The 25,287-nt window shown below is 60.8% G+C and overlaps 1 protein-coding gene across 5 annotated transcripts in view; it reads left to right on the forward strand.

Moving 5' to 3' along the window:
• The window catches only part of AK8 (adenylate kinase 8), a 126,901-nt gene that overhangs the window by 15,641 nt on the left and 85,973 nt on the right, over nucleotides 1-25,287 (forward strand). For all 5 annotated transcript variants that reach the window (XM_062207294.1, XM_062207296.1, XM_062207295.1 and 2 more), the window contains 4 exons: nucleotides 5,605-5,673; nucleotides 19,578-19,659; nucleotides 20,112-20,183; nucleotides 21,679-21,879. In XM_062207294.1, the coding sequence (XP_062063278.1) occupies nucleotides 5,605-5,673; nucleotides 19,578-19,659; nucleotides 20,112-20,183; nucleotides 21,679-21,879 (424 nt within the window). The remainder of the gene's footprint in view (nucleotides 1-5,604; nucleotides 5,674-19,577; nucleotides 19,660-20,111; nucleotides 20,184-21,678; nucleotides 21,880-25,287) is intronic.

A 25,287-nucleotide genomic window follows, 5' to 3' on the forward strand; every position in this document is an offset into this window, starting at 1 on the left:
TTGTTTGTTTTTGTTTTTCCAATATCCGAATAAAAGAACTGGAGCCTTCATCTGACTTCTGGCTACGCACAAGAAACATGGGCCCCTCCAAACCGTCCCGAGTGTTTCTGGAGTCTCCCTTTGCCCTGGCCCTCCTGCCTCCCACCAGCCTCGAGCTGAGCTGAGGCCCATGGGAGGGCCCTCGGTCCCGTCCCTCCCCCTCCCCCTCCCACTGCAGGTGCAGGTGTGGAAGAGGGCTTTGCTGGAGGTGGGGTCCAGCGCAGGTGCACCTGGGCGCCGGCCTCCGTGGCTCAGCTAAAGCTCATTGGCCATTCCAGGGTCTGCTGCCACCTCCTGCTGTGGGCCTGGTCGGCTGCCACACTGTGGGGTCTGCTCTCTTCCTTCAAATCCTCTTATCCTATCCCCCCCCGTCCTCTGTCCCCAGAATTGCCCGTCTCCCCCTGCCTCTCCTAACTGCTCTGCCAGCTCCAAGCAGCAGCAGAACTTGGAGATGAGACTTGTCTGCGAAGGGTTTTCCCATCAGTTCTCGGGGAGCTCAAATCCTGGGCTCCCCTCACCCAGCAGGAGCCCCTGCAGGGAGGAGGCGGGGAAGGTGGGACAGACCCCACGCTGCTCCTGTGGCTCAAAGTGCTCGCAGCTTCTGGGCATCACCTATCAAGGTGACCCAGGGACGCTGGGGTTCCTGAGAGTGGGCCCGGTGACAGGCAACAGAGCTCCCGTCATTCCTGTGTGAGGAAGTCCAGGCTTGGGGGGGGTTAAGGGACCCCCAGGGGGCCTCTGCAAGCTGACCAGCGCGTCCCTTGATGGAGGGCAGCGCCCTGAGGGCGGCTCTGCCGTGCTGCCCTGGGGACCCAGGAAGGCACCAAAGCTCACCCTGGGCGCTGGAGAGGGAGAAGAGCCACCGCAGCAGTGCCGCCCGCCGGGAAAGAGGCAGGCTGGGTGCCGCAGTACCAGGGGTCCGTACCCAGGCGGGGCCCTCCCCCGGCGCGTTGGCCCCGATCCTGCTCCGAGAGCCGGGCCGGGCGTGCGTCAGGAGCTCTGGAACTCGCTCCCTGCAGAGACGGTTTGGCAGGGCTGGCTGCTGACTTGACACTTCAAAGAGGGCACTGAGACAGCGCGGTGGAGGGGGTGTGGCGGCGGGCACGGCGGGGGACGCCCGGGAGGGGCAGCGCTCAAAGCCGAGGGCCTGGCCCCTGCTGTGAGGGCTGGTGGGGGGTACCTTGTCCCACCGGCCCGTGCCTTTCAACCCGCCTCCCTGGACTGGCTTGCACCCCGTGCCCCAGGCCGGCACCTCTGCCTCGGGGACGGGTGGGAGGGAGGTCACCTGGGCCTCAGGATGGACAGGGACCCTGCCTGGGCCCCGGAATGGATGCAGAGGGCAGAGGGGAAAGGGCTGGGAGGACCAGGGCTGCTGCCTGGGGATTCTCCCCCCTCTCCAGCCGTGTCCCCCACAAGGGCCGGGCTCCTTGGTACAGAGTTGGCTGAGGGCGGCCCCGGTGTGGCCCCAGCCCAGCAGCATCCACGTCACTCGCCTGGTAGAGACAGGGTCCTCAGCCCCAGCCCAGACCTCCTGGATCGGAGCTGGGGTGGGGCCCGACCACCGGCATCTGAGCAGCGTGCAGCTGGGGCGTAGGGAGACGCGGAAGCAGGGGCTGGGGGCCGGCCAGTCTCCTTCCTGCCCCGCGGGCCTCCTTTCCCTCTCCACATCATTCATTCATTCATTCATTCATTCTCTCTCTCCGTCTTGCTTTCCCTCTTGGCTTCTGGTGGCCACTTCACAGGGACCCTGGTGGCTTCCTAACCTCCAAGCAAACACCTTACAAATCTGGCTCGCAGCAGCCCCCGCCCCGTTCTCTCACTGTTTTTTCTTCCAGTTCTACAGCCCGGGGAAAGCTATTCTGGTTTCTTACTTTCTTTTGTGCCAACTTCGTTCCCTTACACATCCCTCATGCCTGCAAAGCGGCTGTTGCTGCTCCAGCGCTTGCATTCTTTCAGCTTCTGATCTGGTGGAGGAAAGCGAGGGTTCTCACCCCCTGGTGGTTCCACTGATGCCCGAGCCTCATGTACATTGGTTGGGACTGGGTCATAGGCAGCTGCTGCTGCTTCTTTTTTTTTTTTTACAGGCAGAGTGGACAGTGTGAGAGAGAGACAGAGAGAAAGGTCTTCCTTTGCCTCCAATGGCTGCCAGCGCACTGTGGCCGGCACACTGCGCTGATCCGAAGCCAGGAGCCAGGTGCTTCTCCTGGTCTCCCATGGGGTGCAGGGCCCAAGCACTTGGGCCATCCTTCACTGCACTCCCGGGCCATAGCAGAGAGCTGGACTGGAAGAGGGGCAACTGGGACAGAATCCGGCACCCCAACCAGGGCTAGAACCTGGTGTGCCGGCGCCGCAGGCGGAGGATTAGCCTATTGAGCCGCAGCGCCAGCCCACAGGCAGCTTCTAATGCAATCACAGTGGCCGGGGGTGGGACATGCTGATGAGCTGGGACCAATCAGGACCTTCCTCTGGATCTGAACCTCGGGTTGACCCCACCCAGACCATCCAAGCTGATGGGCCCGAGAGTGACTCCCCAAAGGGAGTTTGGGGGAGTACGTTACTAGAAGTGGGGTCTATGGGAAGCCGAAGTAATAGTGACTCAGTCAGGTAGCACTTGCAAGTTGGCAGCCCGGGGCCCACCTGCTAGAACCCATTAGACCACTGGGCCTGAACCCTGGGCCCGAGAAAGCTGGGCACAGACAGTCTGTGGGCTGCTGGAATGTTTATTGCTTGGGAAATGCCCGCGCTGGAACATTCCAAGCCCCTGGGACCACACACGCGAACTCCACCAAGGGGCTTTCTGCACACCCCCACCCACCTTATCGGGGCCCCTGTGGCACCCTGCACCTCCCCCAACAAGCACAAGGGACTCTGCCCTCCGTCTGGCAGGCTGAACCCCCACTCTTTTTACCCCCAACTCTGGCCCCTCCCGAAAGAAGTCTTGTCTGTCTCACCCAGCTGCCTCCTCGCCGTCTCCAGACCCTAAAATCCCAAAACCTAACACCACCCAGCTGCTGGAGAAGCCCTGTGACGCGCCAGCCCTCTGTCCCCACATGTGCCCACGCCCAGACACGCTGGAAGGAGACCCAGCCATGCTGGGACGCAGGACCCGATCTGCCTGAGCCTCACAAACACTGGCCCTCGGCGTAAAGACCAGGCCTGCCCTCCCGCTTGGAGAAGGCTCAGGAAGTCCCCCGTTCGTCACTGCCTCCGCTGGGCACCTTTGTGTGACAGCCACCGCACACTGTGCGGCCCTGGCCTGGAGTGCCGGGCCAGCACCTGGCGGAAGCCCCTCCCACCAGTTTGGCCTGAGATAGCCGGTTTGAATGTGCTGTGGGGCTGGCGGGGGGGGGTGGGGTGGGGGCGGGCGTCTCCTATGGCAGAATGTTGGGGGTCGTGGCAGGGAAGCACTGGCTTCGGAAATCTTGGGCCGAGGGGATTCTCGGGAGTGGGCGTTCAAGGGCCCTGCTCTGGGACGTTCACGCTTGGCGAGTCAGTTCAGCTCAGACTTGGCCATGAGGATACGGGTAAGGATCTGGCCAGAGAAAGCTGAGAAGCGAGAGCAGAGGGCAGCCGTGGTCAGCTGCCTGCCCGCACGTCCCCCAGCCCGCCCCTCCCAAGCGTGGCTGGAGCAGGGGAGATGGGTGCTCAGGCCCTGGCTCTGCCCCTCCCTTGCTATGTAACCCTGGGGAGGGGGCTCAGCTTCCAGGTCTATGAAGAACAAGAAGGGACAAAGGGGCACAGACCGCAGAGGTATCGTACAAGGCGAGAACCGCCACGCCTGGCACCGCGCATACGTGAACACGCTAGCTGTCTTCATTACGGCGTCGAGATGACTTAGGGGACGCGATGTTTCACAACTCATCCACCAGCAAGGCTTCCTATGGGCTCTGTCCTGGGGCTGGGGCTGGGGTCCACTGGTCAGCTCTGTCCTGGGGCTGGGGGCCACTGGTCAGCTCTGTCCTGGGGCTGGGGCTGGGGTCCACTGGTCAGCTCTGTCCTGGGGCTGGGGTCCACTGGTCAGCTCTGTCCTGGGGCTGGGGCTGGGGTCCACTGGTCAGCTCTGTCCTGGGGCTGGGGTCCGCTGGTCAGCTCTGTCCTGGGGCTGGGGTCCACTGGTCAGCTCTGTCCTGGGGCTGGGGCTGGGGTCCACTGGTCAGCTCTGTCCTGGGGCTGGGGCTGGGGGCCACTGGTCAGCTCTGTCCTGGGGCTGGGGCTGGGGTCCACTGGTCAGCTCTGTCCTGGGGCTGGGGCTGGGGTCCACTGGTCAGCTCTGTCCTGGGGCTGGGGCTGGGGTCCACTGGTCAGCTCTGTCCTGGGGCTGGGGTCCACTGGTCAGCTCTGTCCTGGGGCTGGGGCTGGGGGCCACTGTTCAGCTCTGTCCTGGGGCTGGGGCTGGGGTCCACTGGTCAGCTCTGTCCTGGGGCTGGGGCTGGGGGCCACTGGTCAGCTCTGTCCTGGGGCTGGGGCTGGGGGCCACTGGTCAGCTCTGTCCTGGGGCTGGGGCTGGGGGCCACTGGTCAGCTCTGTCCTGGGGCTGGGGCTGGGGGCCACTGTTCAGCTCTGTCCTGGGGCTGGGGCTGGGGTCCACTGGTCAGCTCTGTCCTGGGGCTGGGGCTGGGGTCCACTGGTCAGCTCTGTCCTGGGGCTGGGGCTGGGGGCCACTGGTCAGCTCTGTCCTGGGGCTGGGGCTGGGGGCCACTGGTCAGCTCTGTCCTGGGGCTGGGGCTGGGGTCCACTGGTCAGCTCTGTCCTGGGGCTGGGGCTGGGGGCCACTGGTCAGCTCTGTCCTGGGGCTGGGGCTGGGGGCCACTGGTCAGCTCTGTCCTGGGGCTGGGGTCCACTGTTCAGCTCTGTCCTGGGGCTGGGGCTGGGGTCCACTGGTCAGCTCTGTCCTGGGGCTGGGGCTGGGGTCCGCTGGTCAGCTCTGTCCTGGGGCTGAGGCTGGGGTCCGCTGGTCAGCTCTGTCCTGGGGCTGGGGCTGGGGTCCGCTGGTCAGCTCTGTCCTGGGGCTGGGGCTGGGGTCCGCTGGTCAGCTCTGTCCTGGGGCTGAGGCTGGGGTCCGCTGGTCAGCTCTGTCCTGGGGCTGGGGCTGGGGGCCACTGGTCAGTGTTAAGCCCCTGGCTCTCGGGAGGGAGGTGGGGAATCCCTGATTTGCCCGTCTCTGTGGTGTAGACATTCATACTGCAGCCAGCTTGATACTACCCACATGGTAGGGTGGCGTGGGACGGGAGGGACAAGCTGCCCCCGCCTTTGCAGGGGCCACAAAGGCAGTCAGAGGCTGCTCCCTTTCCCTCAGGGACCTCGCGGCTCCCTGGGCGCGTGGACATGCAGGCAGGTCCTTAGAGCGGGCTGGCGTGATAGAACTCACCGCCCGAGATCACGGGGCCGGGAAGCAGCGTCAGCCTGGCCCGGGAGGGCTTCCTGTAGGCAGCGGCGCCTGGGGCAGCTCTGGAGTTGCTCAGGTGGAGGTGGGCAGGGGCTCAGGACAAGGTGGGCGGTCCTGCGGTCAGCTGAGTGCCCTCTTGTGCTCCAGGCCCCTCATGCTGTGTGTGGTCTCTCCTTCAGAGCCTCCCCAGCCAGCTGGTCGTGAGACTGGTTCAGGAACGCCTGGCCGAGGAGGACTGTGTCCGGCGGGTAAGAGAGGGGCTCTGTGGCCAGGAGGAGAGGGGCGGAGGGGGAGGGGACATCCCGCCTCCGAGGGCAGGGGTGACCGGAGGCGCAAGCAGCCGAACAGGAGCTTGCTGACGGTCAGTGTGGGGACGTGGGCTGCAGCCTGTTGGAGGCGTGACTGTGGAGCCGGCACAGCCGTCCGTGCCCCTCCCGCCGAGCGCCCGGGACAGAGCGCTGGGAGAAAGGCGGTGAGGGCGGGTGAAGGTCAGCTGAGGGTCCAGGGACGGGCAGTGGGGAGGCAGGAGTGCAAGTGAGGCGCTGGGGGGCAGCCCCGCTGGGCAGAGGGGTGGGCGGCAGAGCCCTGCCGGGCCCGGGGAGCACCTCACCCGCACGGGGGTCCTCTCGGGAGGACAGCAGAGCCCTGCCCCTGGGGAGCACTCACCCACACGGGGGTCCTCTCGGGAGGGCGGCAGAGCCCTGCCGGGCCCGGGGAGCGCCTCACCCGCACGGGGGTCCTCTCGGGAGGGCGGCAGAGCCCTGCAGGGCCCGGGGAGCACTCACCTGCACGGGGCTCCTCTCGGGAGGACAGCAGAGCCCTGCAGGGCCCGGGGAGCGCCTCACCCACACGGGGGTCCTCTCGGGAGGACAGCAGAGCCCTGCAGGGCCCAGGGAGCACTCACCTGCATGGGGCTCCTCTCGGGAGGACAGCAGAGCCCTGCAGGGCCCGGGGAGCGCCTCACCCACACGGGGGTCCTCTCGGGAGGACAGCAGAGCCCTGCCCCTGGGGAGCACTCACCCGCACGGGGGTCCTCTCGGGAGGGCGGCAGAGCCCTGCAGGGCCCAGGGAGCACTCACCTGCACGGGGCTCCTCTCGGGGGGACAGCAGAGCCCTGCAGGGCCCAGGGAGCACTCACCCACACGGGGCTCCTCTCGGGAGGACAGCAGAGCCCTGCCCCTGGGGAGCGCCTCACCTGCACGGGGGTCCTCTCGGGAGGACGGCAGAGCCCTGCCCCCGGGGAGCACCTCACCCGCACGGGGGTCCTCTCGGGAGGGCGGCAGAGCCCTGCCGGGCCGGGGAGCACTCACCTGCACGGGGGTCCTCTCGGGAGGACGGCAGAGCCCTGCCCCCGGGGAGCGCCTCACCCGCACGGGGGTCCTCTCGGGAGGGCGGCAGAGCCCTGCCGGGCCGGGGAGCACTCACCTGCACGGGGGTCCTCTCGGGAGGACGGCAGAGCCCTGCAGGGCCGGGGAGCACTCACCTGCACGGGGGTCCTCTCGGGAGGGCGGCAGAACCCTGCAGGGCCCAGGGAGCACTCACCTGCACGGGGCTCCTCTCGGGAGGGCGGCAGAGCCCTGCAGGGCCCGGGGAGCGCCTCACCCACACGGGGCTCCTCTCGGGAGGGCGGCAGAGCCCTGCCGGGCCTGGGGAGCGCCTCACCCACACGGGGGTCCTCTCAGGACTGTGGCTGGGCCCCTCTGCAGTCAGGCAGCTGAGCCGGCCGCGGGACCTGTGGGCGTTTCCCCCGAGTCTGCAGCGTGGCTCTGGCTCTAATGGCTCTCATCTGCCGCAGAACGGAAGCTTGGTTTTGATGACGGTTAATCAGTGCCATCTTCCATCTGTACTATTCTGTTTTGTTTTCTTTTGCCTTCTCTGTGTGGGTCTGTGTTTCCTTGTGCGTGCTCCCATGATTACAGGGTACGCGCTGGCCCCTCTGTCTGTTCAGCGTGGGCGCTGGACCCCTTCCCGAGTCTGTGTTGGAGTCGGCTCCCAGGCGACACCCGGATGTGCTGGAAATCCCCCAGGCCTTGTTCCATCACCAAGCACATTTGGAAGACTCTCAGGGGAGGGAAGTGAATCATATTCACCCAGAAATTGCCGTTTCTGTCTCTCCTCTGATTTTTTTTTTTTTATTTGAGAGGCAGAGTTACAGCAGAGAGAGAGAGAGAGAGAGAGAGAGAGAGAGAGGTCTTCCATCTGCTGGTTCACTCCCCAAATGGCTACAATGGCCAGGGCTGAGCAGATCCAAAACCAGGAGCCAGGAGCTTCTCCTGAGTCTCCCACGTGGGTGCCGGGGCCCAAGAACTTGGGCCATCTTCTGTTGCTTTCCCAGGCCATGGCAGAGAGCTGGATTGGAAAGAGGAGCAGCCGGGACATGAACCGGCACCCGTATGGGATGCCGGCACTGCGGGGCAGGGGTTTGCACTATCAAGAAGCTGGATCGGAAGTAGAGTAGCCAGCGCTTGAACTTGTTCCAGGATGGAATGCAGGCATCTTCAGTGATGATGTAACCTGCTTCGCCTCAACGCCAGCCCCCATCAGCCTTGTTAGCTCCTGAAAGCCCTGGTCTGTACAGCCTGTTTGCCTAGTGCGCTTGCAGTGTGTGCAAACATTAAGCATCCCCTGTCCTTGCCAACAGCTACCGCCATCACCGTGACAACGTGTTGCTAGTATTATAAACACTAACAGTTATGATGGTAGTGTTGTTGGCTGTGTTACTATTTACAGTATTGATGACTGTGTTCTGATGACGGTGGTGGTTGTTGCTGGACACCTGGTCTGGCGCTGGGTCCACCACGTGCCATTGCCGGCGCACCGCGCTCTGTGCACAGAGGCTTCGTCATTCTGCTGTTGATGGCGCTGTTGACTGGGGTGTAGTGGGTGCCAGGGCCGAGGGCTGTGCCCAGCTCCTCCTTGGATCTTTACAGCCGCCGTGTGGAGGCCGAATCCGGGACGTGCCCAGGTCGCTTACCTTGTACTTATCACAGTCAGTTCCAGAATGTTCCCTGACGCAAACATGGCCTCGTGCTCTCGGGCCCTGTTCTTGTTTCAGAGGCCACGCCCCGTGGAGGAGGGCGGTGTTGCCCAGAGCGCTGTCACTGCCCGGTCCTCGGTTTCCGGTCTGGAAGGTCGGGGCTGGGCTTGCGTGCGAGGTCCCTTCCAGGCTTACCGGTTCCATGATTCGGGTTGTGTCTGAGCCGTTGTTACCTGCAGAGTGAAGAAATACCTCCTCCAATTCGTTGTAAAGTTTCCTCTAAGCTTTGTGCCTTTTCCATCTCTTCCCGGTGGAGACAGGCTCTCAAGGGTCAGAGGTCAGGCTGCTCATTACGGGCTGTGGTTGTCAGAGACAAAACAAACCCTCGTCCACAGTAAACAGGCTTCCTTCCTTTTGGGAGAAAAATGACACGTATGCATATTCATTTACATGGTAATTATTATTTTTTAGCTACGCAGGGACTAGAATTGATAATGTAGAGCTCAAAAAGAAGGCAGGGAGCAGCGTTTTGGGGGAAATAAAGCAGTCATAACCCATCAGGATTCTGTGGTTAGTGTGGGTTTTTTTTTCCTTTCTTGTTTTTCGGTCTAATGCAATCTCTTTGAAGACTGTTTTGAAGTGACCATCCAATGCATCAGAGAAAGAGAAATTAGCAGTTTGTATTATTGGAGCCATGCAAAGGAGGTGGCTCTACCTGCTGGAGACCCACGAGCCACTCCTCAGAGTTCGTCAAGTTCTTGAGGTCAGAATGGGCCCTGGCTGCCACCCCCAGGGCACCAGAGAGCTAAGAAATGGGGCAGTGGGCTCTGGAGACTTGGGGAGGGCCCAGTGCCGAGGAGACTGGAGAGTCGGGCCTGAGAAGCCCCTCCTCTGCTCGGCACCAGCCCTGGTTTCACCTGGTTTCTGCCCTCGTGGCCCGACAGCCACCCTGGTTCTCGCCTATCCCTTCACACTGCTGCCGGAGGCACACTTGGTCGGCTTGTGTTATTAAATTTGTATTGCTATAAGGAGAACATATTTTAGGTAGTTGGTTGGTAGGTTTTTAACGAGTGAATTTCTTTGCTGACCACACAGCATCCCTTCGTGAGGTTCAAAATGGAAAAGGTAGCTGAGCCCCGGCCCCACTGCCTGGCGCCCCTCTCTGCAGGGAGGCTCCTCCCTTGGAAGGCCATTTCACGCATAGGGGCCATTGGTCGTCTTTTTTTTTTTTTTTAAGATTTTATTTATTTATTTGAGAGACAGAGTTACAGACAGAGTAGAATGAGGGGGAGACAGAGAGAGAGCTCTTCCATCCACTGGTTCACTCCCCAAATGGCCACAATGGCTGGAGCTGAGCCGATCTGAAGCCAGGAGCCAGGAGTCTCCTCCAGGTCTCCCACGTGGGTGCAGGGGCCCAAGCACTTGGGCCGTCTTCTACTGCTTTCCCAGGCCACAGCAGAGAGATGAATTGGAAGTGGAGCAGCTGGGACTTGAACCAGCACCCATATGGGATGCTGGTGCCACAGGTGGAGGCTTAGCCCACTATGCTACAGTGCTGGCCCCAACTTGGTAGTCTTTTCAGTGTAGTGCTTGAGGGGGAAACAAACAGTGAAATTTCAGAGCCCCTTGCAGCCCGTCTCCTGCCCCTACCCCGACTCCCGTCCACTTGGGATAGAGTTCGCGTGTTTTCCTTTCATTCATGTGCGTTTCTGCTGTGGGTCGAGTTCCTCCGCCCGGGAAGCCTGGGCTTTGTGACAAGGCTGGGGAGCGTCATGCAGGAAGCCAAGCACGTGGGGTACGTGGCTGCCCACCCTCCATTTCTTTAAGATTTATTTATTTATTTGAAAGTCAGAGTTGCACAGAGAGAGGAGAGGTAGAGAGAGAGAGAGAGGTCTTCCCATCCGTTGCAACAGCTGGAGCTGAGCTGATCTGAAGCCAGGAGCCAGGAGCTTCCTCTGGGTCTCCTATGTGGGTGCAGGGGCCCAAGGACTTGGGCCATCTTCTGCTGCTTTCCCAGGCTACAGCAGAGAGCTGGATCGGAAGTGGAGCAGCCAGGACTAGAACCGGTACCCACATGGGACGCCAGCACTGGAGGCGGCGGCTTTACCCGCTACGCCACAGTGCCAGCCCCAGATCTCAAGTTTTTTGCACCGGAATGGACTCATCTCCTAGTTCCATGTTCAGTGAACGTTTTGAAGTGCCCACCAGTGCCCAACAGCAGGCCCAGCTCAGAGGCAGCTCCCGTCACATCCGAACCACTGTCCCAGGAGGGTGCCGTCAGCCAGGACTTCCGGGGCACCTGCTGTGTCGGTGTCTGCTGGGGACAAAGCAGAAGAGGCGGCTGGGAGGGCCGGCAGGTGGCGACTGTGCAGGCACCGCCGATGTCCCGACGTGGGCTATTGCTTAGGAACCCCAACCGCAGACCCAAAGGAGGGACGGATACGTAAGCCCAAAGAACAGACCTTCTAGAATTGCGTCAGGTTCAGAACGCCTGGTTCCTGCCGGACCTGCAGCGAGAACGCCACCATCAAATGCAGAACTTGATGTCGGCTGGACCTCGGCCAGCTGCCCCCAGGCTCCGGCACCGGGCAGGAGGTCTCGGTTGCAGTGCACGTCCCCAGCCCCACGCACGACCCCATTCCCTTGACTTGGGTGAAGTGCAGGGTCATTCTTCGTGCTCATTTGACGTCATGGAGTGGCAGGCGTTGGCGTAGGTGGTGAGTGGCACCTGGAGCCCTTCGCTGGGGGCCTGGGTTTCCGTCCTGGCTCTGTTTCTAATTCCAGCTTCCTGCTCACTTGCACCCCAGAGCTGGCAGGAGATGGCCAGGTCCCTGCCACCCACATGGGGGCCTGGGGTGGGGTCCAGGCTCCTGGCTTCAGCCTGGCCTGCCCTTGGCTGCTGTGGGCATTTGGGGAGTGAACCAGTGGATAGAAGACCTCTCTCTCTCTCTCTCTCTCTCTCCCCCTCCCTCCCTCCCTCCCTCCCTCCCTCTCTCTCTTTCTCTCTGTCTCAACCTTTCACATAAAAATTAAAATACTTCATCATGGAGATTTGGAGACTTCACAGTTGAAGGGGAGGTGATGCTGCATACTTTGACTGAGGACCCGAAAGTTTACAATTTACCTCCTGGGTTTCCGGTGCCTCCCACCCCTTGTGGTCACAGATTTATGCCTGCCCAGAGCGGGAGTCAGGGTTTGGTGGGGGAACTCTGCCTGCCCAGAGCGGGAGTCAGGGTTTGGTGGGGGAACTCTGCCTGCCCAGAGCGGGAGTCAGGGTTTGGTGGGGGAACTCTGCCTGCCCAGAGCGGGAGTCAGGGTTTGGTGGGGGAACTCTGCCTGCCCAGAGTGGGAGTCAGGGTTTGGTGGGGGAACTCTGCCTGCCCAGAGCGGGAGTCAGGGTTTGGTGGGGGAGGTGCTAGCGGAGTGCAGGGCGGCTGCTGGGCCGTGGACCCAGCAGCTGTTTGTTTTGTTTCTCCTCGCGGTGTCACTGGGCTGGCACTAATTACACCGCTTTCATCCGGCTGACAGGAGAACACAGGATTTCCCTGCCACGGTGCTGGCACTCACAGGTTTGTGGACGTCACTCGCGCCCTCCGAGGACGCGGCTGTATTGATCAGCAGCTCTGCTCCAGCCCTGGGCTGTGTGTTCTCCTAATACAGACGCAGTCAGGCTTGCCGGAGATCCCATGGGGAGCGCTGAGCTCCACGTGGGCGACCTAGGGCGTGCGCCGGGGCCAGCAGCGAGGGCACCCCAGGCTGCACCTGCATGTTGAGGCCAGGGCTGGCTGGCTGGCTGGCTGGTCGGTCGGTCGGTTGAAGGCATGATCCAGGGCTTGCAGACGGCACGCGAGGACCACCTGTGGCCATGCGGGAGGTGAGCGGAGTGTTCCCTTGGGCTTTGTGGGCACGCCACACGTGATGGGCTCCCTCGCCCTGCAGGAGCAGGCTCCCCAGGCTGGGAAACACTGACCAGTGAGGGGCAGGCGGGGCGCCCAGAGCCCCGCCCCCATCCCTAAGCTCTTAGCTTTATTTTTTCTGCACGTTGTTGATGACAAAAAGTTTGATGTAAGGCCAAACACGCAGTCAGCGCCTTACTGTCCGTGGGATTTCAAGGGGTTGACAGGGCCGGGAGGAGAACCCGTACGGGCGTCGGTTTGAGTCCCGGCTGCTCCACTTCCAATCCAGCTCTCTGCTGTGGCCTGGGAAAGCAGTGGAAGATGGCCCAAGTCCTTGGGCCCCTGCACCTGCGTGGGAGACCTGAAGAGGCTCCTGGCTCCTGGCTTCAGATCAGCACAGCTTCGGCCATCGCGGCCAACTGGGGAGTGAACCAGCAGATGGAAGACTTTTCTCTCCATTTCTCCCTCTCTCTGTCTGTAACTCTACCTCCCAAATAAATAAATAAAAAGAAAGAAGGTAGGCAGAGAAAAAGAGCACAGCTCACCTTTCTCAAAATTATCATCCTGCCGCTAAAAGCGGTGACCGGTGGCCTTGTGCGCGTTGCTGGCGCCAGGCCTGCTTTATCATTTGTTCTTCGCCTCATGTGATTGTCCCGGCTGCTGGAAGCCGGTCTGCCCCCTCGTTGCCACCGTGCAGACGGAGGGCAGGCAGAGGGCTGCACGAGACTGGCTAAAAGTCACTCCACAGGCTGTTTGCTAGTTCCAAAGCCACTGCTTTGTCCTCACCCCCGTGAGAGGTAGGCTACCCCAGTCCCCCACCCCATCCAACATGCTTGGTCTGGGGGGGGGCTCTCCACGCAGGGCCACCATGCAGAGCTGACCGCAAGCCTGCAGAGTGCACGCTCGGAGCAGTGGGCAGCACCCCAGCCTCGGAGCTAGGGGCCTGGGTCATCTGGGGACACAGTGGTGGGAGGGCCTCAGGGACACCACGGTCATGTGATATGGTTTTGACTTGAAAAAAAATTTTTTTGGGCTGTTTGGAAACCAACACAAAACCTCTTGGCCATTCCCATCCGCCCTGGAGATGGCGGAGGGGTGAGCTCCCCGCAGTGCACGCGTGCATAAAAACGCCACAGGAAAATCAGTCCTGCCTTTCCCATCACTGCCGGGCCAGGCAAAGCCGGGGAAGGGCCAGGGCGAGGGAGCCCACCCCGCTGCAGCCGTACACGCGGGACGTGGAACACCAGCAGGTGTCGCACTGCGTTTGCGATTCAGCCTGGAGAGCACATCCTTGGCAGTCACCGTGCAGACGAGTTTCACATGGAGGCTGTCCTAAGACCACGGTGGCCGAGGCGTTCAAGGTTCTGTATGGCCCAGAATAGCCGGGGCTGGGGCAGTTTGATGTCACCCTTTTTCGTTCGTCGAAGTCGTCTCATTATTCCCACCGGTTGGCTTTGGAACGCATCAGCCGCCCAAACTTGACCTTTTCAAGGTGCATCTCTCTTCTGCCTGCTCAAAGTCCTCTTTTCTCTCTCCCTGCCTTGCGTGTTGGGAGCCACATAGTATTACACGAGGGGGAAACGGGGGTGGTGTTGGACCTGTGCCGTGTCTCTGGTGCTCGCCCCGGTTCAGACTCGGAGCCAGGCGAATCTGATCGGCCAAATGCAAATCTTCGGCGTCAGATCACTCCTTGGGCCTGGGAGGAATCTGCGCGCAGCTCCAGGGACCGTCTCGCTGGAGCCTGCCCACCCACACCGGGGGCTGGGAGCCAGCACAGGGGCAGCGCCGATGCGGGAAGCGCCCACGCTGCGGGGCCTTTGGAGGACGGAGGGCAACACATCAAAAAGGCAGAGGCCCGGAGGGCAGCCGAGGCTTCCCACGTGCGCTTGCTAATTGCGCTTTAATAATAGTCGCAAGGGCCAGACAGGCCAGTGTTCGCACAAAGCAGGCCGGCCCGGGCCGCGGCAGCCTGCTCTGCTGGGCCTCACCCAGCTCCCTGGGCTGCCTGGCTTCCTTTCTTTGCCTTTTTTTTTCTGCCTGTGACATCTGCTCAGTGCTTGTCCCTCCTGTGATACCATATCCCTCACAGCTGTGCAGACCCCGGCTCCGCACTGGTGCATGGAGTGCCCTGAGCATACGGCCTTTTTGATGTGTGATAAAACAGACCCGAGCCACGGGGGTATGGCGAGCGAAGGCATCAGAATATCAATTAACCTGCTCGGGAACAAAGCTGCAGCCCCAGAGTGGAAGAGACATCTCACTGAAGTGTCAGGAAGATGGATAATGTATTCTAATTAGCGATTGACGGATACCTCCACACCCAGCCACTCCTGGGCTCCGGACTCTCGGCCCGCGCCGCGCAGGGCTGCTGCGAGCGTCCTAACGGCCCTTGGCGGCAGCGGCCGGATGCCGTTGCCCGGTCCACGACTTCCTGCTTGGCCGGGATTCGCAGCTGCTGAGGGCTCCTTGGCCCAAACAGCCCCCTCGGACGAGCTGCCCATTTCTGCAGCGCAGCCGGCAAGCGCTCTGGAAAGCCCTGCTCTGAGCCTGAGTCCGGAGCTTCCGCGTTGTGGATGCTCCAGGACCCACAACTCGCTCTTGAAGAAGCCTCGGTCAAGACGTCGGCCCTTGCTGGTGCACCTGTGTGGACCTGCTGGGGCTGACAGGGAGGGCGCCCGCGTGGCTGCCTTGCTACGGGGTCTGGGGCTGCTCTGGTGGTCCCTGGGGGACCTTGTTCCCTAGATCCCGGTTTGCCACCCCTCCCCAAGTCAGAATGAGCAGGCTTGGAGAGCTGGTGGCCTGGGGTTCACCTCAGAGCCCCTACTTCCTCTCTCTAAAATTTCACACCCGCGCCGGAACCACACACCAGCGAGGCCAGGCCAATTAGGGAGAATGTTCCTCATTTTGCTGCACTTTTCCTGTGTAATTGGAAGTCCCACTTTCTCCAGCAAGAAGGCAGCGAGAGCTGTTCCCCTGAATAGCTCTGAGCGCGTTGGACCACATACCGCTAGGAGCTGCAGATGTGTGGGCGAGATGATGATTGCTCAGTGATGCAATATTCAAACCAAAGGTCTTTCTCAGAGCCGAGCCGAGCCGGAGCCTCAGCCTCTCTCCGGCTTCGAGAGGAGCTCGGAGCAGAATTACCAGCCTGCGTACCAGGAGCGGCAACCCGGGCGCTCACGGCTACTCCTCCCTCCAAATCAAGAAAAAAGACAGGGGTGTGGGTTTGGCCAAAGTGGAGGAAATGTTGGGGGGGCTTCCGGAGCTGAGAGGGAGGCCGCGTGCCGGCTTCCCGGGTGCCGTGCGGGTCCGCAGACGCTCGCTCTGTCTCGGACTGCAGCTCAGCACTCGGCTGCCTCTAACAAGGACTTGAGGGAGCAAAAGGCTGTTAAAGATTTGCTTGTGCGCTTCATTAGTTCTAGAAACCAGGGGTTCTGTGGCTGACTCTCCCGTATAATTTAATAAATTAATGAAAACCTGCCTGATTTTTTCCAGCATTCTTTATGGCGAGTAAATTTGTTTAGCTTGTTTTTTTTTTTTTTTTTTTAACTGTCAGTGGAAGCTGTAGGGACCTCAATGTTTTAATACTGAAGAAATGTGGACATTCTGTTTGGTTCTGTTCTTGACGAACGATGTCTGTCGCCGTCCCTCCCCGTGCGTTCTGTCAGCCGGGGGCTCTGGGTTGTGATGACCCTGAGTCTGCGCTTACCCACACGGCAGGGAGATCTGTAGTGACCGAGAGGGAGGGGCAGGGAGATCTCGTAGTGACCGAGAGGGAGGGGCAGGGAGATCTCATAGTGACCGAGAAGGAGGGGCAGGGAGATCTCATAGTGACCGAGAAGGAGGGGCAGGGAGATGTAGTGACCGAGAGCGAGGGGCAGGGAGATCTCATAGTGACCGAGAAGGAGGGGCAGGGAGATGTAGTGACCGAGAGCGAGGGGCAGGGAGATCTGTAGTGACCGAGAGGGAGGGGCAGGGAGATCTCATAGTGACCGAGAGCGAGGGGCAGGGAGATGTAGTGTCCGAGAGGGAGGGGCAGGGAGATCTCGTAGTGACCGAGAGCGAGGGGCAGGGAGATGTAGTGACCGAGAGGAGGGGCAGGGAGATCTCGTAGTGACCGAGAGGGAGGGGCAGGGAGATCTCATAGTGACCGAGAGGGAGGGGCTCCAGCAAGGCGGGGCTCCCTCTCGGAGCCAACGCCAGAAACCGCAGGTGCAACTGGGCTCCTCCCACCGTCTACACTGCAGAACGGAGACCTGGAGCAACTTCCGGCTTCATCCCAAGCACACCTCACCATGGATCTGGGTCAGGTCGAAAGCATTAAATTGCACACGTACGTGCGCACACGCGTGTGTGTGTGTGTGTCTGTGTAACCACACTCGCAGTTCCTGCCTTCAGAGATGGTGTGCTGCAGACACTCTGGGAGCATAAGGGAGACGAGGCGCCGACTCGCTCCTCTGAACCGGCAGCTCTCCCTTGATGAATTCACGGTGCGATGCCACTCCAAGCCTTGGGTAGGGATTCTGTTTTGGAACTTGACAAAATGCCTTTTCTTGCCTGGAAGAATGGATTTTGAAAAACAAAAGGAGGCACAGTACATCCTCCAAGGTGTCACAATAAACCATAAAGCCATAATAGTTTAAACAGTTAAATAAAAATAATTGAACAACCTATGGAAAGAATGAGGCCAGAGCCGATGTCATAGCAACATCAAAGCTCCGACAACAGGGGCGTGGCAGGAAGAGGCTGGGCTACTTCCCAGATAAGGTTGGGGCAGTTGGTGAGCCGTCAGGAGACAGACTGGGCCACAGCGTCCCGTGGCTCACACAGTGCCGTGTGGTTTTACTCACCCATTAGGTGTAGGAAGTGAAGATGGATTGGAGTGTGGCACAGCGGGTGAAGCTGCCACTCGGAGGCCTGCACCCCATGTGAGAGTGCCCGGTCCAAGTCCCGGCTCCTGGGGGCCTCCAGTCCGGGTTCCTGCTCCTGTGCCTGTGATGGCCCAAGGGAGCAAGTTCCTGGCTTCAGACTGGCCCAGCCCTGGGTGTTGTGTGCATGTAGGGAGTGGACCAGCAGATGGAAGATATTCTCTCTCTCTCTCTCTCTCTCTCTCTCATTCTTCTCTTCAAATAAATAGTCTTTTTTTTTTAAAGTAAAAATTTCAATTACACGATTCATCAACTTCTGTGGTGGGAAAGGCCTTTTGGTGCATCCATGCGGCACCAGAATCCCAAGAGGAAAGCAGTGGCAGACATGAACCAGCGCCGGTGTGTCAAAAACACTACCATACCCCAAATTAGAAGGCCACACACAGCCATCGGAAAACACGGGCACCACTGTGGGCCTCAGGGGGTCTCGTGGTGGTGTTGCCAAAGTTGCTGTTCGTATTCTCAATATGTAAAGAGTTGCTGTGACTAAGTAAAAGGATGAAGCCCCCAGGGGAAAGTGGCCAGACAGCAGGGCCAGACCCTGGGGGACAGCAAGCATTCAGAGAGCCAGTGACGATGGGAGTGACCGAAGATACAAATTAGAGAGATGGACAGCTAATTCCCCAAGGAGATGCTCCACACGGAGTCACAAACCGGCCAGGCAGTTGGGGAGCTCGCACAAAATGTATCGAAAACCGGGAGAAGACATCGGCTTTAGAGCTGCGGATTAAGGATATCCAAAACGTACAGCATTTTTCCTGATGGGAAAAACTGAAATCAAACTAAATGAGCAACAGGACGGGATTAACGTCCAGCAGGTCACTGCACACAACCCTGGGCAGCTGTGGAGTGGTGTGGGAAAATGTTCACGGGACGCTTTTGCTACGTGAAAGAACGGATGACAAAGGAGGACGTGCAGGGATTCTCCCCGCCTCCCCCTGCCCCGGGAACTGGTGTGTGTCTGTGCTGCCGGGAAGGAGGCCCAGCAGGGCGTTAACAGTGGGCCGCTAGGACGGTGGGGTCATCGGGAGCCTGCATCATCACCTGAGCTTTCTGGTGCCTTCCGCGGGGCGTGCGCGATCCTGTATTACTATCACGTGGAAAGAGTGAATAGCGGGGTGCGTGTTTGGTGCAGTGGTTGTACCCACTGCTTGGGACACCCACACCCCACTGGGGTCCAGCTTCGCGCCCAGTTCCCACTTCCGGCTAACGCACTCCTGGGAGGCAGCAGGTGATGGCTCAAGTCCTTGGGCCCCTGCCACCCCCATGGGGACTCACATGGAGTTCCAGGCTCCTGGCTTCAGCCTGGCTGAGCCTTGTTGCTGTGGGCATCTGGGGAGTGAACCAGTGGATGAGATCTCTCTCTGTCTCTGTCTCTGCTCAAATTAAATAAATACTTTTTTAAATATTGGAAGAGTTAACCAATAAACCTAAACCAGTGCCCTGGCTGTGCTGAGAAGGGCTTCAGCCCTGCTGTGGGTTAACTCCAGACCAGAAACCTGAGCCCAGGGCTAATGCATCATCCAGCATTTGCTTGAAAACCGGGATTTGGTTTTGATCCTGGTGATTCCTGGTCCCAGGGGTCCCAGATCTGAGAAACCGTCTTCAGGAAGCAACCCGACACGTGGAAGGAGCTGTGCACCGAACATGCCCGTCACACCGCTATTTACGGCAGTGATAATTTTTTTAAAAACATTTATTTTATTTATTTGAAAGAGTTACAGAGAGAGGTAGAGACAGAGAGAGAGCTCTTCCATCCACTAGTTCACTCCCCACATGGCCGCAATGGCCGGAGCTGTGCCGATCCGAAGCCAAGAGCCAGGAGCTTCTTCCAGGTCTCCCATGTGGGTGCAGGGGCCCAAGGACTGGGGCCACCTTCCACTGCTTTCCCAGGCCACAGCAGAGAGCTGGATGGGAAGAGGAGCAGCCGAGACTAGAACCGGCACCGATATGGGATGCCAGTGCCTCGTGCCAGGGCTTTAACCCGCTGCACCACAGTGCTGGCCCCCGGCAGTGACAGTTGTCAGCAGCCGTGGGACGTGGCTGAGTGGCACCCTCACGTGGTGGGGCGTTACCTAGCCGTGGACCTAGGCGAAGACGCACGTGGCAGCTGCAATGTTGGGTGGAGAAAACGTGGACATCCGACGTGTGTGCTGTGGTTCTCATTGTGAGTGTGAGATGGGGAGGGGACGACACTGTCACCAGGGCGGTTGTCACAGCACGTCGGTGTGGAGGTCAGAAAACCTCATTTTCCTTGGCCGTGAGAGCGGCAGTCTCTCCGCACAGCTGTCGCGTTCTTCTAAAGACAATTTCTGAGAGCCCCAGCTGAGCGCCACCCCGTCCTCCACCAGGGCTGGGTCCTGGACGGCATCCCGGAGTCGCGAGAGCAGGTGCTGATGACGCAGATGCTGGGCATCGCCCCCAGACACGTCAGTGAGTGGCTCCGGGGCCCCGAGGGCGGGCAGGGGGCACCCTGCTCGGAGTCCCCGCCTCCCTCCCAGAGGAGGGCTGCTGGGCCCAGGACCCAGCGAGGACGAGGGCAGCACCGCCACGTCCCTCGCAAAGCTGGGAGCGTCAGCTTTTCCTCCAGACCGTGGGGCTTTGGTCTCACCCGGCGGTTCCTTGTCCCGAGCATCGCACATCCGAGACGCTCCCTTGTGACGTGTGTCGCAGGTGTGGCGGTCTTCCCGGGGCTGATCAGGACTGCAAAGGCCGTCAGCTGTGGGGACGCCCCGTGGCAGCCATTCCCAGGCCTGGGACTCGGGGCCTCGTGCTTCAGCGCACAGAGGACCTTTCCGTGGGGGTTGGCGGGGTGGGGGTGGCGGTTGTTGTATGGCACCAGGCAGCCCACCAGGTCCAGTCTGCTCTGTTTTCTCTCTGCCCAGTCGTGCTGAATGCGCCGGACATGGTCCTGATAGAGAGAAACCTGGGGAAGAGGATCGACCCTCAGACCGGAGGTACGGCCTCCCACCCCGCCCCTGACCCTCAGACCGGAGGGACAGCCGCCTCCCACCCGACCCCTGACCCTCAGACCGGAGGGACAGCCGCCTCCCACCCGACCCCTGACCCTCAGACCGGAGGGACAGCCACCTCCCACCCCGCCCCTGACCCTCAGACCGGAGGGACGGCCACCTCCCACCCCGTCCTCCCCTGGGGTTTCAGAGGGGGTGCTGATACGGTTGCCATGCCTCCCCCTCTGCCCCGGGCACGGGCACGCCGAGGCTCAGGCTGGCTGCTGAGTGGAAGACACTGGAGGTGTCCGATCAGTTCGGGCAGATGTGGCAGTGGGGGCCTGTTCCCACCCCCGGAGGTGTCCGATCAGTTCGGGCAATGTGGCAGTGAGGGCCTGTTCCCACCCCCGGAGGTGTCCGATCAGTTCGGGCAGATGTGGCAGTGAGGGCCTGTCCCCACCCCCGGAGGAGCCTTGTTCCTGGCAGAGCCAGGCTGGAATGGGGCTGTCACTCCCTCCCGGGTGCCTGGGCTTTGAGCCCACTCTGCTGAGGCCGTGTCCTGGCTCAGGGCCGTGCACACGGCCCCCGGGTTGGTCTCCACCTCCTTGAGGGAAACTGTGCACCCACATCCTTGGTCACGTGCGTGGAAGAGCAAAGCCTGGGCCTTGTCCGAGTCGGCACTTGGGAGTGAGAAGGCCAGGACCTGTGTTTTGTTAGGCCTGCTGTGAGCACGCAGGGCGGCTGTGCAGGGCGGCTGTCAGTAGTCCTGCTGCCCGCAGCCCCTGGCCGAGGGTCACTGCTGTCAGTGTTACTGTTACTGGTGTTCTGCAGTCGTGGGGTTGTCACTGTGGCATTCCACAGCCGCATGTTATAGTCACTACAACAGCAAGTTATTTTTTTTTTTAAAATTTTTGACAGGCAGAGTGGACAGTGAGAGAGAGAGAGAAAGGTCTTCCTTTTGCCGTTGGTTCACCCTCCAATGGCCGCCGCGGTAGCGCGCTGTGGCCGGCGCACCGCGCTGATCCGATGGCAGGAGCCAGGTGCTTCTCCTGGTCTCCCATGGGGTGCAGGGCCCAAGCACTTGGGCCATCCTCCACTGCACTCCCGGGCCATAGCAGAGAGCTGGCCTGGAAGAGGGGCAACCGGGACAGGATCGGTGCCCCAACCGGGACTAGAACCCGGTGTGCCGGCGCCGCAAGGCGGAAGATTAGCCTAGTGAGCCACGGCGCCGGCCTACAACAGCAAGTTATTGTTATTGGTGCGCTACTGTCACTACAGCGGTGTGCTGCTGTTACTACAGCGGTGTGCTGCTGTCACTACAGAGTGTGCTACTGTTACTACAGTAGTGTGCTGTTACTACAGTAGTGTGCTGCTACTACAGCGACAGAATAGTCAGAGCAGGCCCAGAACGGAAGCCAGACCTGGCACTGCTGGTCCTGGCCCCCGCTGGGCGCCGTGTCTCCGCGGCCAGCTGACTCTAACCGCGCGCCGCTCTCTGCAGAGATTTACCATACCACCTTCGACTGGCCCCCCGAACCCGAGACCCAGAACCGCCTGGTGATGCCAGAGGGCATCTCGGAGCTGGAGACGGCTCGGAAGCTGCTGGAGTACCACAGGAACATCATCCGGATCCTGCCCTCCTACCCCAAGATCCTGAAGGCCATCAGCGCCGACCAGCCGTGCGTGGACGTCTTCTACCAGGGTGAGCCCCACGGGTCTTGGTGCACGTCCACCCCTCCTCCCCACAGCTCGCGGTCTGGTGGTGGCGCGGGCCCAGGGCACGCTGGGATCCCGGGCATTGACTCATTCTCCACCCAGGAAGGGAGGCCTGCGGCATCCTGGGAGAGGCCCTCTGGGAAAGCCTGGGTGTGACCACTCCTCCAGCCCACCCTGGCTTTGACGGTGATGGGGAGGGAGGAGGGGAGGCAGGGGGTGGGGAGGGAGGAGGGGAGACAGGGGGTGGGGAAGGAGGTGGGCAGGCAGGGGATGGGGTGGGAGGAGGGCAGGCAGGGGGTGGGGTGGGAGGAGGGCAGGCAGGGGGTGAGGAGGGAGGAGGGCAGGCAGGGGATGGGGAGGGAGGAGGGGAGATGGGGTGGGGAGGGAGGAGGGGAGACGGGATGGGGAGGGAGGAGGGCAGGCAGGGGATGGGGAGGGTGGAGGGGAGACAGGGGGTGGGGTGGGAGGAGGGCAGGCAGGGGGTGGGGTGGGAGGAGGGCGGGCAGGGGGTGAGGAGGGAGGAGGGCAGGCAGGGGATGGGGAGGGAGGAGGGGAGATGGGGGTGGGGAGGGAGGAGGGCAGGCAGGGGATGGGGTGGGAGGAGGGGAGACGGGGTGGGGAGGGAGGAGGGCAGGCAGGGGATGGGGTGGGAGGAGGGGAGATGGGGGTGGGGAGGGAGGAGGGCAGGCAGGGGGTGGGGTGGGAGGAGGGCAGGCAGGGGGTGAGGAGGGAGGAGGGCAGGCAGGGGATGGGGTGGGAGGAGGGGAGACGGGGTGGGGAGGGAGGAGGGCAGGCAGGGGATGGGGTGGGAGGAGGGGAGACGGGGTGGGGAGGGGAGGAGGGCAGGCAGGGGATGGGGTGGGAGGAGGGGAGACGGGGTGGGGAGGGAGGAGGGCAGGCAGGGGGTGGGGTGGGAGGAGGGCAGGCAGGGGGTGAGGAGGGAGGAGGGCAGGCAGGGGATGGGGAGGGAGGAGGGGAGACGGGGTGGGGAGGGAGGAGGGGAGACAGGGGGTGGGGAGGGAGGAGGGGAGACGGGGTGGGGAGGGAGGAGGGCAGGCAGGGGGTGGGGTGGGAGGGACGCGTCAACAAGAAGTTCAGGCTTGGCCTTGAAGGACAAGGCAAGGAAAATACACGAAGATGAAGACACAGACGAAAACAAGAAAGCCTCCGTCTCAAAAAATGGATCAACAGCAAGTGACCCAGCCCAGGCGTGGTGGGCCCTGTAGAGAGGGCCAGGCAGCCCCTGCCCGGTGTCCGCAGCCACAGCTACAGCTCACAGCCACTTGGCGGAAGTCGGCTGAAGCAGGCTGTGCGAGGCGGAGGGGGGGCACTGCACCCTGGGAACCTGGAGCTGGGTGACCTGTGTTCAGCCCCAGGCCCCTCACACAGCAGCTGTGCGGCCTGTGGCAGCTCCCTTAACCCCTCTGAGTCAGTGTTGCCATCCCTAAAATGGGAGCAAAGCTGTGCCTCCCTCCCCTGTGTAGGCAAGGACTCAGCGAGACCCCGCCAGCCTGGCGTGGCCACCATGGCCGCCACGAGCCCAAAGCGGGTGCAGAGCAGGGCCCCGTGCCCGGCGGACGCCTGAGTAATCCCACCCCAGAGCTAAGTCTGTGTAGACAACTTGCTGTGCAGACAACTGAACCGGTCAGCCCGCCTCCCCCAGTGAGAGCACCCACCCAGACACGACACACTGGGCAGCAGCAGGGCCCTTTTCCCCATAGAAGAGCTTTGTTTTGTTGGGGCGGGGGCTCCGAGCTGCCCCCACCCCTCCCCGGTAGAAGCCTTGTGGCCTGATTGGCCTTCTGCCCGGGCGGCACCACCAGCACAGCCTCGCCCAGGCTCGGGCGACCTCCCCGGCTCCCGCGACTGCGTCTGGGAAGGGGTTTAGTAGCAAACTCTGTGCTCCCACGATCAACAACATTTATCTTCTGCCATGATTCTGAGTTCACACATTAATTACTTCCAAATCACTTAATTAAATTTAAAAGTTCATATGATCGTTCATAAAGAATTCATGCCTGGAATTGTAAATAAAAATGTGAGTGTCTGAATATTAATTATTATTAATTAATAATGCAGAGAGATAAATTGAAAATTGGGATGCAAAATTCTCCCTGTGTTGTTTTTTTAATCTCTGTGCAGTGCATCCACCAAGCGCAGATTTCTAAAAAGAATAATTAGATGTTGACACTGCCTGGGGGATCATTACTTCTAATTAACTTGGTTACTTACTGTAAATTAAGCATCATTTGTAAGCAGGCTGCCTGCTTTCAGATGCGCTGGATCACGGAGGGTCCGAGAGTGAAGGCAGCTTTGCTGGGCCCCTCTTGCTCCCTCAGGGCTGCCCTCCCGGGGCACTGCTACGCAGGGCAGTGGGCGAGGGAGGCTGACCCGGCCCTGCCACGTCTCTGAGCCTCATGGACACTTCTGGAAAATGGGACGGGATTAGCACACCTCTCAGGGGATTGTTTTTTTTTTAAAGATTTATTTATTTATTTATTTATTTGAAAGGCAGAGTTACAGAGAGGCAGAGGCAGAGAGAGAGAGAGAGAGAGAGAGGTCTTCCATCTGCTGATTCACTCCCTAAATGGCTGCAACAGCCAGAGCTGATCTGAAGCCAGGAGCAAGGGGCTTCTTCCAGGTCTCCCATGCGGGTGCAGGGGCCCAAGCACGTGGGCCATCTTCCACTGCTTTCCCAGGTGCATTAGCAGGGAACTGGATGGGAAGTGGTGCATCTGGGACTCGAACCGGCGCCCATATGGGATGCCGGCGCTGCAGGTGGTGGTCTCACCTTCTGTGCCACGGCGCCTGCCACGTAGAATGTTTAGCTTAGCAATCAACACGTGATGATGATGATGGTGGTGGTGGTATCACAGCCTGGGAAACGAGTTTGACTTGCCTGTGCCTTTCAGTTCTATAAAAGAAGGTGCTGCAGTGTCTCCAACAACCCTTCCAATCAGATAATCCTACAGAGATCCCAGAGTCCAGACTGTCCACAACTGGGACCTGCCCCAGGGCCTCTCCCCCACCCAGGCAGCACTTGGCAAAGCCTGAAGACAGTTTGTGGTTGTCACAACTTGGGGTCGTGCCACTGGCAACCAGTGGGACAGCCGGGGGGCTTCTCAACACCCTGCAAAGCACGGGGCAGCCCCACAGCCAGGAGTCGCCTGGGCCCAAACATTGGTGTCGCCCAGGCTGAGAAACCACGCCACACCTGTGGAGCATTCTTGGAGGCTGCTGACTCGGCCCCAGCCTGGGACGGAATCCCTTGGAGGCCCCTGGCAAAGGCAGGTGAGCAGGAAGGTGGGGGGCCACCTGTGGCCGGCACAGCTTGGTCCGGGGCCTTGGCAGGAGGTTAGGCCAGAGGAAGGACTTCCCGTTTTCAGGCCAGCTT

Source organism: Lepus europaeus, chromosome 12 (genome assembly GCF_033115175.1).
Source record: "Lepus europaeus isolate LE1 chromosome 12, mLepTim1.pri, whole genome shotgun sequence".
In the NCBI taxonomy this organism is placed as follows: Eukaryota; Metazoa; Chordata; class Mammalia; order Lagomorpha; family Leporidae; genus Lepus; species Lepus europaeus.